Source organism: Macaca mulatta, chromosome 4, assembly GCF_049350105.2.
Source record: "Macaca mulatta isolate MMU2019108-1 chromosome 4, T2T-MMU8v2.0, whole genome shotgun sequence".
NCBI lineage: Eukaryota > Metazoa > Chordata > Mammalia > Primates > Cercopithecidae > Macaca > Macaca mulatta.
Window position 1 is genome coordinate 169,304,705 of NC_133409.1, and position 14,903 is coordinate 169,319,607.

At 40.2% G+C, this 14,903-nt stretch overlaps 1 protein-coding gene across 15 annotated transcripts in view; it reads left to right on the forward strand.

Annotated features, from left to right (window-relative positions):
- MCUR1 (mitochondrial calcium uniporter regulator 1) overlaps window positions 1-14,903 on the forward strand; it is a 44,147-nt gene that overhangs the window by 1,861 nt on the left and 27,383 nt on the right. For 8 of the 15 annotated variants that reach the window (XR_013416816.1, XR_003729128.2, XM_078000938.1 and 5 more), the window contains exons 2-6: window positions 5,821-5,940; window positions 10,169-10,272; window positions 11,114-11,215; window positions 12,437-12,478; window positions 13,889-13,960. Coding sequence is in view for 13 of the 15 variants with exons in the window: in XM_078000938.1 (XP_077857064.1) it covers window positions 5,821-5,940; window positions 10,169-10,272; window positions 11,114-11,215; window positions 12,437-12,478; window positions 13,889-13,960 (440 nt within the window). In the remaining 2 variants the exon portion in view is untranslated. The remainder of the gene's footprint in view (window positions 1-5,820; window positions 5,941-10,168; window positions 10,273-11,113; window positions 11,216-12,436; window positions 12,479-13,888; window positions 13,961-14,903) is intronic. The other 7 variants (XM_078000942.1, XM_078000946.1, XM_078000945.1 and 4 more) reach the window with 2 other exon arrangements.

Consider the following 14,903-nt stretch of genomic DNA (forward strand, 5'->3'; position numbering starts at 1 on the left):
AGTCTATACATGTTCATTAGTAGCCATCACTAACCACACATTTTTCCTATTCAACAGATAGGCCCAGCAAATGTTGACTATATCTAAAATTTAAGAATATCATTGGCTGGGGTAAAAACTGATTAGTAGAGCAATAAAGTGAAGGAAACTGTATATACAGAGTGGGAAATGAGTAGTGAACTCGGTGCCACTGTCCTTCAGGAATTAGGAGTCGGAGATGAGTTTGGTCTTAGATTGTGCCCTTTGTTGTGCTTTTTCTGACAAGCTAGTAATTTCCAATTTGTTTTTCTCTCAATACAAGAGTATGGGGCAAAAAGAGAGTGTTCTTTCTCGTGGATTTGCTGACCAATCCGTAAGGTGGTACTGTTGTTTTAGTGTCAGCGATCTCATTCTTCAGTCATCATAAAAAATAAGTATGGACGCATAAAAACAGAAGCAGAGCAGGGACACAGCTAAGGAGGGGTGTATGCTCATTAACCAGCTAATGAGCGTTTCCCGACCACTTGTTTGCTTGGTACCTGAGGTTCTCAATTGGGCTACTTAAGGATATCATGAGTAGGAAGTTTGTATTTGGTTTCCACATCCTGTCCAAGGCTAACTTTGGGCCTCTATTGTAATTGTGGGTTTTTAATATCCTCTTGATATGCTGAAAGTCCCTAGAAAGGGGAATTGCATGTTACTCGTTAACACAGCTCAGTTGACTTGCTTCCTTATGATCAGTGAGGACTCTAGGAGTAGGCGGCGTCCTCAGGTACTGCCCTTTGACAGAAGGCAAGAGGGCATATCCTTCCCTCAGCAGGGGTTGGAGTGCCCACTGGCAAGTGGCCAGCCCTTCTGTCGACTTTTCAGAGGTAGGATTTCTTGGAAATAAGCTTGCTGTTTCTGGTTCCAATCTTTCTGAAAAAGAACAACAAAAAACGGTAGTATCTAAATTGGCGTTACAAAGTAGTCGTGTGATTGTTTTGTTTATGTGGGAGTGGGGATGAAGAGGTTATGTTCTAAATACATGAATGGTTATTTTCTTACTAGAAACAAGGAATTTGGGTCTAGAGTAACCCTGTCACTCTTCACAAGCCATTCCAGACTCAGGTGTTTTCAAGCTCCCTGACACATGGGAAAGTCCAATAGAGTTCTAGGGCAGGTGAGGTGGTCCTTAAGAGGTCCCCTAGATAAGTGCTTTCATTCATTCACTCCCACTTTCTCAAGCTAGGTCTCTTTTGTGTTGGGCAGACATCCTGGGTCTCTTCTCATGGAGGCCAGTTTCTGTCTCAGGACTGGAAATAAACTAAAAAAGAGATACCAGATTTAAGTGAGCTTATTTGTGTGAAAAGGGAAGAACTGAGGAGAAAGGAATTCATTTCAAATTTTCCTTCTAGACAGTTTCATAATCCAGATTGTAGAAGTCATTACAGTTCAATTACTATATATATGCACACACACACACATATGTACATATATATACACATATATATATACACACACACACACACACACACACACATATATATATATTCCTAGCCTGCTGTATGCTAGACCCTTTGCCAGATGCTAAAGATAAAAAATGACCAAGACTGGCTGCTCTTGGGCAGCTTGGGCAAATAGATAATACAGATGAGGAAATAAGGTATTAAGTGCTATGATGAGCTATCTGTACTGAACTGAGAACACAGGTATGGGAGCAATAAAGGTTGCTCCCTTAGCTGGGTGGAGGAAGCAGAGAGAACCATAAAATGTAAAAAAGAAAATGCCACATCTGAAACATAATGTATACTCAGTAAATTGGCAATTTAATGAAGAAAGGTAAAAAGAATGCTTAAAGTTTAACAGTTGGGAAAGGGGAGCAAGCCGTGCTTAAGCATGGAATTGCAGGAAATAGAATAGCTTAGGTTGCTAGAAAGAAAGCTGAAAGGATAAGTGTGGTCATAAATAGCAAGGGCTTTGTATGCCAGGTCAAGGACCTCGTGTCATAGCACAGTGGTTCTTCGAATCTAAGGGCCCAGTTTTACCAACAAACATACAAACACATAAGTCATTGCACTTTATATTTTGTCAGTCTGCAAATGGTTCTTGATACAGATATGGATTATTGCATCTCTTGCTCTCATCTTGATGCTTACAATGACCACAGTTACTCTCCTCTTCCCAAGTTGTAAGTAGGCTGGGAACGACTCCCATAGGCTGCAGCGAAGTGTCAGATCTGTAGGGTTCAGTTCACATCACATTTTTGTTTACTCTCGATTTTATTGTAGGGTAATCAGGGGCGAAGGACTGACAGTGGAAGCTGATCAGCTGTAGCATCTTTCTGGTCATTCAGAGGCCTGCTGGGGAAACCTTTGACCTTTGAGTTGGCAGGTGACCCTTCTTGCTCCTACCAGCCTTCTACAACACCAGACCTCAGACTGGTGCCAGTTAATGGCAAAATTTGAAAAGTAGTGACAAATACGTAGCAAGATTTTCATATACTAAGTTGATTAAATGGAAGTTCTGTAGATTGTTCTTTTTTTTTTTTTTTTCTTTTGGTGTCATAATTTCATTTTTAGTATAATATTTAATAGTAGTAGTAAGCAGCTATATTTAAATGTTCTTTCATGACAATTAACAATTGGCAACCCAAATAATGTTTTATTTTATTTTTTATTTATTTTTTTTTTTTGAGATGGAGTTATGCTCTGTCACCCAGACTGGAGTGCAGTGGTGCAATCTCAGCTCACTGCAACCTCCGCCTTTTGGGTTCAAGCAATTCTCTTGCCTCAGCCTCCCGAGTAGCTGGGATTACAGGTGCCCGCCACCACACATGGCTAATTTTTGTATTTTTAGTAGAGACGGGGTTTCACCATCTTGGCCAGGCTGATCTTGAACTCTTGACCTCATGATCCACCTGCCTCAGCCTCCCAAAGTGTTGGGATTACAGGCGAGAGCCACCGTGCCCGACCTTTTAATATTTTTGTTTTAGATACAGGATCTTCGTTTGTCACCCAGGCCGCAGTACAGTGGTGCGATCATAGCTCACTGCAGCCTCAAACTCCTGAGCTCAAGCCATCCTCCTGCCTCAGCCTCCCAAGTAGCTAGGAGTAGCTGAGACTACAGGCACACACCACCACACTCTGCTAATTTTTTTTTTTTTTTTTCTGGAGACGAGGTCTTGCAATGTTGCCCAGGTTGGTCTTGAATACCTGGCCTCAAGTGATCTTCCGACCTTGGCCTCTCAAAAGTATTAGATTTACAACCATGAACTAGTTCACTTGGCCCAATTAAAAAAAAAATGATTTTAGCAATTCATAAAATCTAAAAGCCAAGAAACTAAACCATATACTATACCACCTCCCTCAGATGAGTACCTTCAAACAAGAAGTTTACAAAATGGATTGGATCTAGGCTAAATGCACAAAAATTTATAGAAAAGGTAATGTAAAAATTGTTGGAAAATAGCTCTCTAAAGATAGGCTTTTGCAAAGACATTACAAGAAAAGAATGCTATTGACTGATATCTCTTATGATTAAAAATGAGAAAATCCTTAACAAAATACTAGCAATCCAAATCCAGCAACATATAAAAAGTGCAATGTACTTAAAGTCTAAGGTACATTAAAGTATAATTTTCCTAAATAAATGGAAAGACATCCATTTTCATTGATCTGAATACTTAATATAAAGGTGGCAGTACTTTTCAAACTGATCTACAAATTTAACACATCCCTATCAAAATCCCAAGTGGTTTTCTTATAGAAATTGACACACAGATCCTAAAATTCATATGGAAATACAAGAAAACAAGAATAACCAAACAACCTTGACAAACAACAAAGTTTAAAACCCACACCTTGGGAGGCTGAGGTCAAATCTCTAGTGAGCTATGATTGCACCACTGCACTCCAGCCTGGGCAATGGAGCGAGACCCTGCCTTAAAAAAAAAAAATCAAGAGCAACAACAACAACAAACACTTTCTGATGTCAGAGTTAAAACAGACTTACAAGTAATCAAGAAATTGTGGCACTGGCATAAGGACAAACATATAGATCAAAGCATTAGAGTGGAGAGCCCAGACACAAGGCCTCATGCTTACAGCTCACTGATTTTCAACAAGAGTGACAAGGCGTTTCAGCGGAGGGAATGGTGCTGGGACAACTAGATACCCACATGGAGAAGAATGAAGCTGAACCCACTACCACACACCATTTAAAATGCTAATCCAAAATGAGTAAAAGACCTAAATGTAAGAGCTAAAACTGTAAAACTCTTAGAAGACATGGGTGTAAATCTTCATGTACTTGGATTTCTTAGTGGTTTCGTACATATGTTATCAAAAGCACAAGCAACAAAAGGAAAAACAGATGGGTTGGACTTCATCAAAAGTAAACTTCTGTGCTTCAAAAGACAGTATCAAAAAGTGAAAAGACAACCCACAGAATGGGAGAAAATGTTTTCAAATCATAATCAGATAAGGAGCTTGTATCTAGAATATATAAAGAACTCTTACAGCTCAGTAATATGAAGACAACCGTATTAAAAATGGGCAAAGGACTTTGCCTTAGTCTGTTCTGTGCTGCTGTAAGGGAATAACACAGACTGGTAATTTATAAAAAAAAAAACAAAACAAAAAAACAAAAAAAAAACCAGATACATTTCTTGCAGTTCTGGAGGCTAGGAAGTTGAAGATTGAGGGGCCCACATCTGGCCAGGCCCTTCTTGCTGCTTCATAACGTGGCGGAAGGCAGAACAGCACACGTATCAGGGAAGGGTGGGAAACTCATTCTTTTATCAGAAACCTACCCCTGAGATAGCAGCATTAATCCATTCATGAACAGAGCCATCCCGATAGCCTAATCACCTCTTAAAGGACCCACCTCTCAACACTGGTGTGTTGGTGATTAAGTTTTCAACACATAAACTTTGGGGAACACGTTCAAACCATAGCTGACTTGAATACACATTTCTCCAAAGAAGATATCCAAATGGCCAGCAAGCCCATAAAAAGATGCTCAACATCATTAGTCATCAGGGAAATGCTAATTAAAACCACAGTGAGATACCACTTGACGCCCAATAGGATAACTATAATTTTTTAAAAACCCAGATAATAGCAAGGATTAGTGAGGATGGGGAGAAGTTGGGACCCATGTGTGCTGCTAGAGGGGGGGTAAAATGGTACAGCTGCTTTGGAAAAACAGTCTGGCGGCTGCTGAAACAAACATAGAGTTATCATATCCAGCAATTCTACTCCTAAGTATACATTCAAGATCATTGAAAACATAACGTCCATGTAATTCATAATAGCTAAGAAGTAGAAACAACCCAAGCATCCTTCAACTGATAAATGGATAAACAAAATTTAATATAGCTATACAGTGGAGGAGTATTCAACTATACAAAGAAATGAAAGTACTGACGTGCTACAACATGGATGACCCTTGAAAACATGCTAAGAAGCCAGTCACAAAAGACTATATATATTATATGATTCAGTTTCTGTGACATCTCCAGAGTAGATAAACAGAAGAGACAGCAAATAGACCAGTGCTTGTCCTGGGTATGGTTGGGGGCAGTGGAGAAGGGCTGGGGGAATTGGAAGGTGACAGCTAAGGGGTACAGTTTGTCTTGAGAGTAAAAAAAAATATTCTAAATTTGATTGTGGGATGCTTGCACAACTCTGTGCCAAAACCTGTTGAATTGTATGCTTGAAATTGGGTGAATGGTATATCTCAGTGAAGCTGTTATGAAATACCAGGTAGGCTTTGGGGTATACCTTATTTCCTCAGGATGCTGAGTTGCTTCTGTTTTGCGTTAAGTCTGTTTTGAGCTTACTGTCCTTTCTACCCTAGAGCTAAGCCTGTCTGCCGGACACCTGCAGCTGGAGCGCAGAAGGAGAGATTTCACCTCTTCTGGGAGTAGGAGGCTCTACTTTGACACTCATGCCTTAGTGTGCTTACTGGAAGACAATGGTAATCCTCTCTCATTTGTCATTTAGTGCCTTAGAAAAACACTTTAAATTATGACTTCTCTTATGGTTTCATTTAGTTTCTCATACTTCTCTTTGACTTTTATTTTTTATTTGTATTTAATTTAATTAATTAATTTATTTAGAGACAGGGTCTGGCTCCGTTACCCAGGCTGGATTGCAGTGGCGCAATCTTGGCCCACTATAACCTACCTCCCAGGCTCAAGTCATCCTCCCACCTCAGCCTCCCGAGTTGGTGGGACTACAGGCACATACCACCACGTCTGGCTGATTTTTATATCTCTTTGACTTTCAAGCCTATGGGTAATCTTTTAATTAATCTCCATTTTTTAAGTACTCTTTTTTTGCTTGAGGACATTTTTGTTTCATCAGTACACTGGAGACTTTTCTCATACATTGTCTCTTTGTCAAAGTGAAGTGTATTTCTGTAACATCACCATGGAAGTACAGTGTTATAGGTAAAAATTTAGACACAAGTCAGCAAAGCTGAGGAATGATTCCTATGACAACAGTGTCTGAAGCACAGAAGTGATAGTTTTATTACTGTGCATCTTGTGTGCTTTTTAAAATCCTGTGAAATGGAAATGTTGTCAAGTAGCAGTTCTTGATAATTTCAATTTACTGTTCTTTTTTCTTTTTTCTCCTTTTTTTTTGAGACGGAGTCTTGCCATGTCACCTAGGCTGGAGTGCAATGGCACAATCTCGGCTCACTGCAACCTCTGTCTCCTGGGTTCAAGCGATTCTCCTGCCTCAGTCTCCTGAGTAGCTGGGATTACAGGCAAGTGCCTCCATGCCCAGCTGATTTTTGTATTTTTAGTAGAGTTGGGGTTTCACCATGTCGGCCAGCCTGGTCTCGAACTCCTGACCTTGTGAGCCACCCACCTCAGCCTCCCAAAGTGCTGGGATTACAGGCGTGAGCCACCGCGCCTGGTCCTCTTTTTTCTTTTTAATAATCTGGCTAACATTCTCCCTTATTGCTGTTAAGGTAAAAGATTGCTCTGGTATATATGGCGTTCATTGAAAATGCACTTTAGACTTAGAATGTAGGGAAGATTCTCGTACTAAATCATATTTAGACAAATACACTGATTATAATTCTCTATATGGTGACACATTCTCAAAATTCAGAATTTCAAAATAGTGTAAATTATGCTTGTGAAATAAATTTCCCTGTGTTTTTACTTCATTGTATAGTTATTTGTCCAGTTATACATGTTTGTGTCAGAAAAGCTATTCTCTGTAGAGGTGCTTTACATGCCTAAGACAAAGTGATGGAATGAATTATTCTGTGCTTTGTGGGAGAGAGCGGCTCTGGGCTCGAGCCTAACTCTGCAGACTTCTGGTCGCATAGCTTAGGAAGCCTTTCTCCTCTTCTCTGTTTCTATTTGCCCATCTGTAGTATGAGTGTAATAAGAATTCCAAAGATCTTTTTGAATATTAAACAAGATAATATGCATGACTGAACTTTGGAAAAACTGTCATATGCTGTGTAATTTTAACTTTTCCTGTCAAACAGTAGGCTTTTTTCGCCAAAACTTCTTTCAGTTCAGAATTTAAAAGAGAAAAGTAGAAGTGAGAGGGGAGCATGTAAAGTTACTCTGATAAGGCTAGGCGAGGTGGCTCATGCCTGTCATCTCAGCACTTTAGGAGGCTGAGGCGGGAGGATCGCTTGAGCCCATGAGTTCAAGGCCAGTCTGTGTAACATAGTGAGAGCCTGTCTGTACCAAAACAAAACAAACAAACAAACAAAAAAATTGATAAGCAGAAGTCTTCCTAGTTTTCTTGATTTTAAACCTTAACCCATGATTATTGCATCTTTCAAGACTGTGGTGTGAGGACCGCGCTGCAGTACGTGGTGTGGAGGGGCTGTTCAATCCAACATGGATGAGTGGGGCGGGTGTCTGAGATGACTGGCTGAGTAGGAGGCCAGGAAGGACTTTTTAAGGGATATTCTACCCTTTCTTTATCCAGACCTGTGTCTTCAGATTAACAGAATTTCTCATATGCCTCTGATCTCACTGACCCTGGTTCTGTCCTATTCCCTCGTGTCTACAAAAAATTAATTTCTGCCTCATAACTCAGTAGGTTTTCAGATTTCCACTTTTTCTTATCCCTTTCTCCTCCCACAAGTGGTTATAAAGTATATGGCTTTAGAGTTTGTTTTACAATCAACATAAGTTCTCTTTCTACCTTTATTTTTCTTTTCCTTTTTCTTTTTTTTTGAGACAGAGTCTCACTCTTTCGCCCAGGCTGGACATGCAGTGGTGCAGTCCTGCCTACTGCAACCCCCGCCTCCTGGTTTCAAGCGATCCTCCCACCTCGTCCTCCTGAGTTACTGGGATTACGAGCTTACACCACCACACCTGCATAATTTTTCTGTATTTTTAGTAGAGACGGGGTTTCACCATGTAGGCCAGGCTGGTCTCAAACTCCTGACCTCAAGTGATCCACCCTCCTTGGCCTTCCAAAGTGCTGGGATTACAGGCATGAACCACTGTGTCCAGCCGCCAAAACTAATTATGTTTAAACATGAACTCTTTTTTTAAAAATTAAAAAAATTTTTAAATTTTATTTACATTAAAATGGAGATGGGATCTTACTATGTTGCCCATGCTGGTTTTTTAAACTCCTGGGCTCAAAGGTCCTCCTGCCTTGGCCTCCCAAAGTGTTAGGATTACAGGCATGAGCCACCACACCCAGCCAGTGAACTCTTCTTAATAAAGCTTTAAAATTTACAAAAGTTTAGGTTGAGTTTTTAAAAACTAGGAAGACAGACTAGAAAAAAGAAAACAGATTCAGAGCTAAACAATGTTAACATTTTGGTGGGTAACCTTTTATTTTATTTTTTCCTAGACATGTGCACAACGCACATGTTGAAAAATTAAAGGATTTTGATGAAAGTGATGGCAATAGGTCTTTGGAGGTTTTTTCCTTCTCCTTTAAATCTGTGTCTTTGGTTTTTTTGTTCATTATAGTCCGATGCTTCATCTCATCCAAACAAATTCCATTAATTAAGTACTACTTTATTCTAATACACAATTAATTACAGGAATCAATAGATTCTTCTGAAATTCTTATAGCTAGAAGCATTTAATAGAACTGTTTCCCAAGCACTCAGTTTTAAGCATTTAATTAGAATTTATGTGAAATATGAGTTACTATCCAACGTTTTTAAAAACAGTACCAAGTACTGGCCAGGCGTGGTGGCTGACACCTGTAATCCCAGCACTTTGGGAGGCCAAGGCGGGCGGATCACCTGAGGTCGGGAGTTCGAGAACAGCCTGACCAACATGGAGAAACCTCATCTCTAATGAAAATACAAAATTAGCTGGGCATGGTGGCACATGCCTGTAATTCTAGCTACTCTGGAGGCTGAGGCAGGAGAATGTCTTGAACCTGGCAGGTGGAGGTTGCTGTGAGCTGAGATCATGCCTTTGCACTCCAGCCTGGGCAACAAGAGCAAAACTCTGTCTCAAAAAAAAAAAACCAAAACAAAAAAAACAAGTACTGCATTGAATCCTCTATCATTCAATTCAGTATCATATATTGACTACCAAAGAACATATTTTTCCACTTTGGGTCCCCCAGACTAGTTACTGAAGAGAATTGTGCAGGAAAAAGGAAAGAACGGATTTTGTCTTTTAACATTAAGTTAGCCAACAGCTAGATGACTATATAGTCAATGATTTGACTGCCTTATGCTAGACATAAAACCGCTGAGCTTTCCTATTTAAGGAAATTATTTTTTAATAAAGTACACATTACAAAATTAAAGAAATATTGTCCACCATAGAACATCTACATAATGCAGAGAAACATGAAGAAGAAAACAAAAATTACTATGAATCTTTGTTAAATTATAAAAACAAGAATTGCATCTGTAATTTTGAGTCTTGCCTTTTTTCGCTTGACATTGACTTGCCGGCATTGTCTATGTCATTAAATAGTTTCTGAAAACATGACTTTTGATAGCTAGGAAGGACTTACAAATCAGTCAGCAAAGCCACCGGTACCTGGAGAAGCCAGCTTATGTTTCGTGCTTGCTCTGAGTGACCAGCACGTGGTAGTTTGTGGCCCGGCCCTCCTCCCTGCCACCTACGACACTGTGCTGTACCCCTGCTCCTGGATTCGGACATTCACATGAATGTGTGCATTTGCTGTGGGCTTTTGTAACTCCGAGCATGATTTTTTTTGCCTGTGTGCTTGCTTAGGGTTTGCTACTCAACAAGCAGAAATCATTGTGTCTGCACTGGTCAAGATCCTGGAAGCCAACATGGACGTCGTCTACAAAGATATGGTCACCAAGATGCAGCAGGTTAGCCTTGTCGGGTGGCTTAGCACATTAGGACTGTGAGGATGGGGTATTGTTTGTAGTAATGTTTGAATGTAATTTTTTAGATAATACCCAGTTGAAAAGTATATAGTAACTTTTACCATGATGAAGAGGCAAAAGATTACAGTGGCATAAAAAATACTTACTCAGAGCTATTTAGTCAACGGTTGTAGAATTGTTATGCTTGAAAGCTCACTGTTCAAAATTATTCCAGTGAAATATACTTTAATAAATGGAGACATGGCCTGAATTACAGTATTGTAGCATCATGTTCTCAAGTCTTCAGATCACCACCCTTTTAGCTGTGATTCACTTGGTAACGATAACCAGATATGTGGTTTTTGTCTTTTTTTGTGTGTTTTGTGTTTTCTTTTTGAGACAGGGTCTCACTCTTTCACCCAGGCTGGAGTGCAGTGGTGCAGTCTCAGCTCACTGCAGCCTTGACCTCCTCGGTTCAAACAATCCTCCCAAGTAGCTGGGACTACAGGTGTGCACTGCTACAACTGGCTAATTTTTGTACTTTTTGTAGAGATGGGTTTCACCATGTTGCTTAGGCTGGTCTTGAACTCCTTGGCTCAAGCAATCCTCCTGCCTTGGCGTCCCAAAGTATTGGGATTACAGGTGTGAGCCACCTTGCCTGGCCAGATATGTGGGGGTTTTTTTCCTTTTCCTTTTCCCGTTTTGGAATAAAGGATGACTTTACTGAACCTCTTCTTGTGTCTACATTCTCCTGGTTTCTCAATGAGAAGATAGCACGTGGAGATGATAGGAAGTGGACTTTTTAGGGTAGACTAGATTATGTGTTTTGTTTTTCTTTTCCTAGGAAATCACTTTTCAGCAAATAATGTCTCAGATTGCGAATGTGAAAAAGGATATGATTATTTTGGAGAAGAGTGAATTTTCAGCCCTCAGAGCAGAAAATGAGGTAAAACAGCCACTCACACTTAGAAAGTTGATTATATTAAGACATTGAGATAAAATATATACACATAAAACATCTCACATAAGTGTACATCTCAGTGAATTTTCAAACAGTGTGTACTTCCAGTCAGATCGAGCAGGTAAAACTTGACCAGTGTCCCAGAAGTCCTTCTCATGCCTCTCAGTTGCCCCTGCCGCAGAGGAAACTCTGTCCTGGCTGATAACACCATTGACTAGTTTCGCCTATTCTAGAACCGTTTGATGGTATCATGCTGTGTATCCTGTAGCAAGAGATCATTTTTTTCATTGTCTGTAGTCTTATGTGAATATGCCCCATCATTCTATTATAATGTAAATTAGAATTATTTCCAGTTTTTGGTTATTTTGAATAATTGCTGCTGCAAAATATCTCTTGCTTTCCTTTAAATACAGCATATGGGATCAGCATGTAAATAAGTGCTCTTGCTGCATCTTTTATTTTCAGTCATTTTTTGTTGTTGTTGTTGTTGTTGTTGTTGAGACGGAGTCTGGCTCTGCCGCCCAGGCTGGAGTGCAGTGGCCAGATCTCAGCTCACTGCAAGCTCCGCCTCCCGGGTTTACGCCATTCTCCTGCCTCAGCCTCCCAAGCAGCTGGGACTACAGGCGCCCGCCACCTCGCCCGGCTAGTTTTTTTGTATTTTTAGTAGAGACGAGGTTTCACCGTGTTAGCCAGGATGGTCTCGATCTCCTGACCTCGTGATCCGCCCGTCTCGGCCTCCCAAAGTGCTGGGATTACAGGCTTGAGCCACCGCGCCCAGCCTATTTTCAGTCATTTTTAAAGTCCCATAGGGAAGGCCATTTATTGCCTGTTGACCCTAGCCTTGTAAGAAACCATCTAGCAAAAAGTAAAGTGGTAAAGTTTCAGATTCTCTAGGTTGTCCTTGAAATCAGTTAATTGAGGGTCGAATTGGTTAAAAGATAAACTGAAGGAGATACTAAATAAAGCAGAGTCACTGAAGGCAAATGTGTGTGCCAAACACAACTGAGTTAACTTTACGTAGCCTTCAATATGAATTCAAACTTTTTTCAGGATACATGTGTTGTAATGCCATTCTGCAATCAATACGGTGTTCTGAATGGAGGAAAAACTTGAAGAACTTGTGCATAAATACATATTGTAATATTTGTTGATTACTGCATTTTATGTTGTTCTTTCTAAAGACTTATTTTTTTAATGTGTTTTTAGAAAATAAAACTCGAACTACATCAGTTAAAACAACAAGTAATGGTAAGATTCACTTTCCTGTTTGTTGGCTTGTTTGTAATTATATAAACTTATTAATAAGTATAATATTAGAAATGGATATTTTTGAAATTTAATTCTATGTGAAATGTTTGTGTAATATGCCTCAAAAGTACACATTGGAAGATTTAGCTAAGAATACAGCAAATGAATGAATTATTGTTGTGTGTAACCATATTCATTAAGAAAATTGTGGCTGGGCACGGTGGCTAATGCCTGTAATCCCAGCACTTTGGGGTTCCAAGGCGGGTGGATCACCTGAGGTCTTGGTCAACATAGTGAAACCCTGTCTCTACTAAAAATACAAAAATTAGCTGGGCATGGTGGCGGGCGCCTGTAATCCCAGCTACTTGGGAGACTGAGGCAGGAGAATCACTTGAACCCGGGAAGTGGAGGTTGCAGTGAGCCGAGATTGCGCCATTGCACTCCAGCCTTGGCAACAAGAACAAAACTCTGTCTCAAAAAAAAAGAAAAGAAAAGAAAAAAAAATTGCGTTCTAGGAGGAATTAAGTCATTTTTAAGTCAAAGTTTTTCTAAAGTAGCTGCATGGAAGGAACCCTTAAATTCTCTTAGACTGTCTTTAGAGAAACACACATGATTTTTAAATGCTTACTGTGCCAGCTATTTGATGTTTTTTTAAATAGCAAAAACATAGATGTTAAAGAAAAAAAAGATTTTGATGTGTATCAGAGAAAAGGCTCTGTGTAAACCAGATTTTAATATTTGGCTGCTTTGAGTCCATCTTTGCTTTCCAAAGTTGTTTAAGATCAGCTTTATTCATAAGTTCCATTCAGAGATTGTATGAGGAGTCTTGAGGTTAAAAGCAGCAACAGGCTGGGCGCGAAGGCTCACGCCAGTAATCCAGCACTTTCGGAGGCCTAGGTGGGTGGACCACAAGGTCAGGAGTTCGACACCAGCCTGACCAACATGGTGAAACCCCATCTCTACTAAAAATATAAAAATTAGCAGGGCGTGGTGGCATGCGCCTGTAATCGCAGCTACTTGGGAGGCTGATGCAGGAGAATTGCTTGAACCCAGGAGGCAGAAGTTGGAGTGAGTGGAGATCACGCCATTGCACTCCAGCCTGGATGACAGAACAAGACTCCATCTCAAAAAAAAAAAAAAAAAGACATCAACAACCCACTCTAGACTGGCATAAGTATAGAAGGGGGTTATTTGTGTCTAACTGGGAAGTCCTGGGATGGGCTTCAGATATGGCTTGGCCAGAGTTCCCTGATGCCAGGAGACCTAGGTCCATTTCTCTGGAAGCCCCTGGCTCTGTCCTTCCCTGGGCTGCCTCCCCTAGGATAGGGACAGTGGGGGCAGTGGTCCCGCTGTCACGTCCTCAGAGAGTTCGGGTTTCTTACTTTGGATTTGTCCTTCTTTGTTGTTTAGGATGAAATGATCAAAGTCCGAACAGATACCAAATTAGACTTCAACCTAGAAAAGAGCAGAGTAAAAGAATTGGTACGTTCCTTTACTAAAAATACATTATGAATTAATTTATTTTTGGAGTGGAATGCTTGGTTAAGCCTAAGTTTATATACATGTCATAGGTACTGTTAAATATCTGTTTATCAGTGTTAGGCTGTATTTTCTCCATTATATTCATTTTGGATTTAGACTTAAATTTGATGCTTTCAAAAGTAACATTAAAATTAAAATCCTAGTCAAATTAGTCAATTTGAATCTTTGTTTCAGAAATTATACGTATGTGTTACATAGACATTCATAAAGAAATTAAATGCAATCTTAATCTATTTAATACTGACTTAAATCTTCATAGGTCTTGATCTTGGAAAAGTTAAGTTGATTATCTCAGGCTTGAATAATAGTAAATTATTAATATTAAGTAATATTAATTATACACTGGAATTCAAGATTAAAACATTTCTGGCTGGGCGCGGTGGCTCACGCCTGTAATCCCAGCACTTTGGGAGGCCAAGATGGGCAGATTACCTGAGGTCAGGAGTTCGAGACCAGCCTGCCTGCCCAACATGGTGAAACCCTGTCTCTACTAAAAATACAAAAAATTAGCCGGGCATGGTGGCGGGCACCTGTAATCCCATCTACTCAGGAGGCTGAGGCAGGAGAATCTCTTGAACCTAGGAAGCAGAGGTTGCAGTGAGCTGAGATCATGCCACTGCTCTCTAGCCTGGGCAACAAGAGCAAAACTCAGTCTCAAAAAAAAAAAATTCTATGTTGTATTTTAAATGCAGTGAGAAGTTCATGAGGGTATTTTGTTTTGTTTTGTTTTTGGTGTTTTTGAGACGGAGTCTTACTCTGTTGCCGAGGCTGGAGTGCAGTGGCACCATGTCAGCCCACTGCAGCCTCTGTCTCCTGGGTTCAAGCAGTTCTCCTGCCTCGGCCTCCTGAGTAGCTGGGATTACAGGCGCCACCACCACCCCGC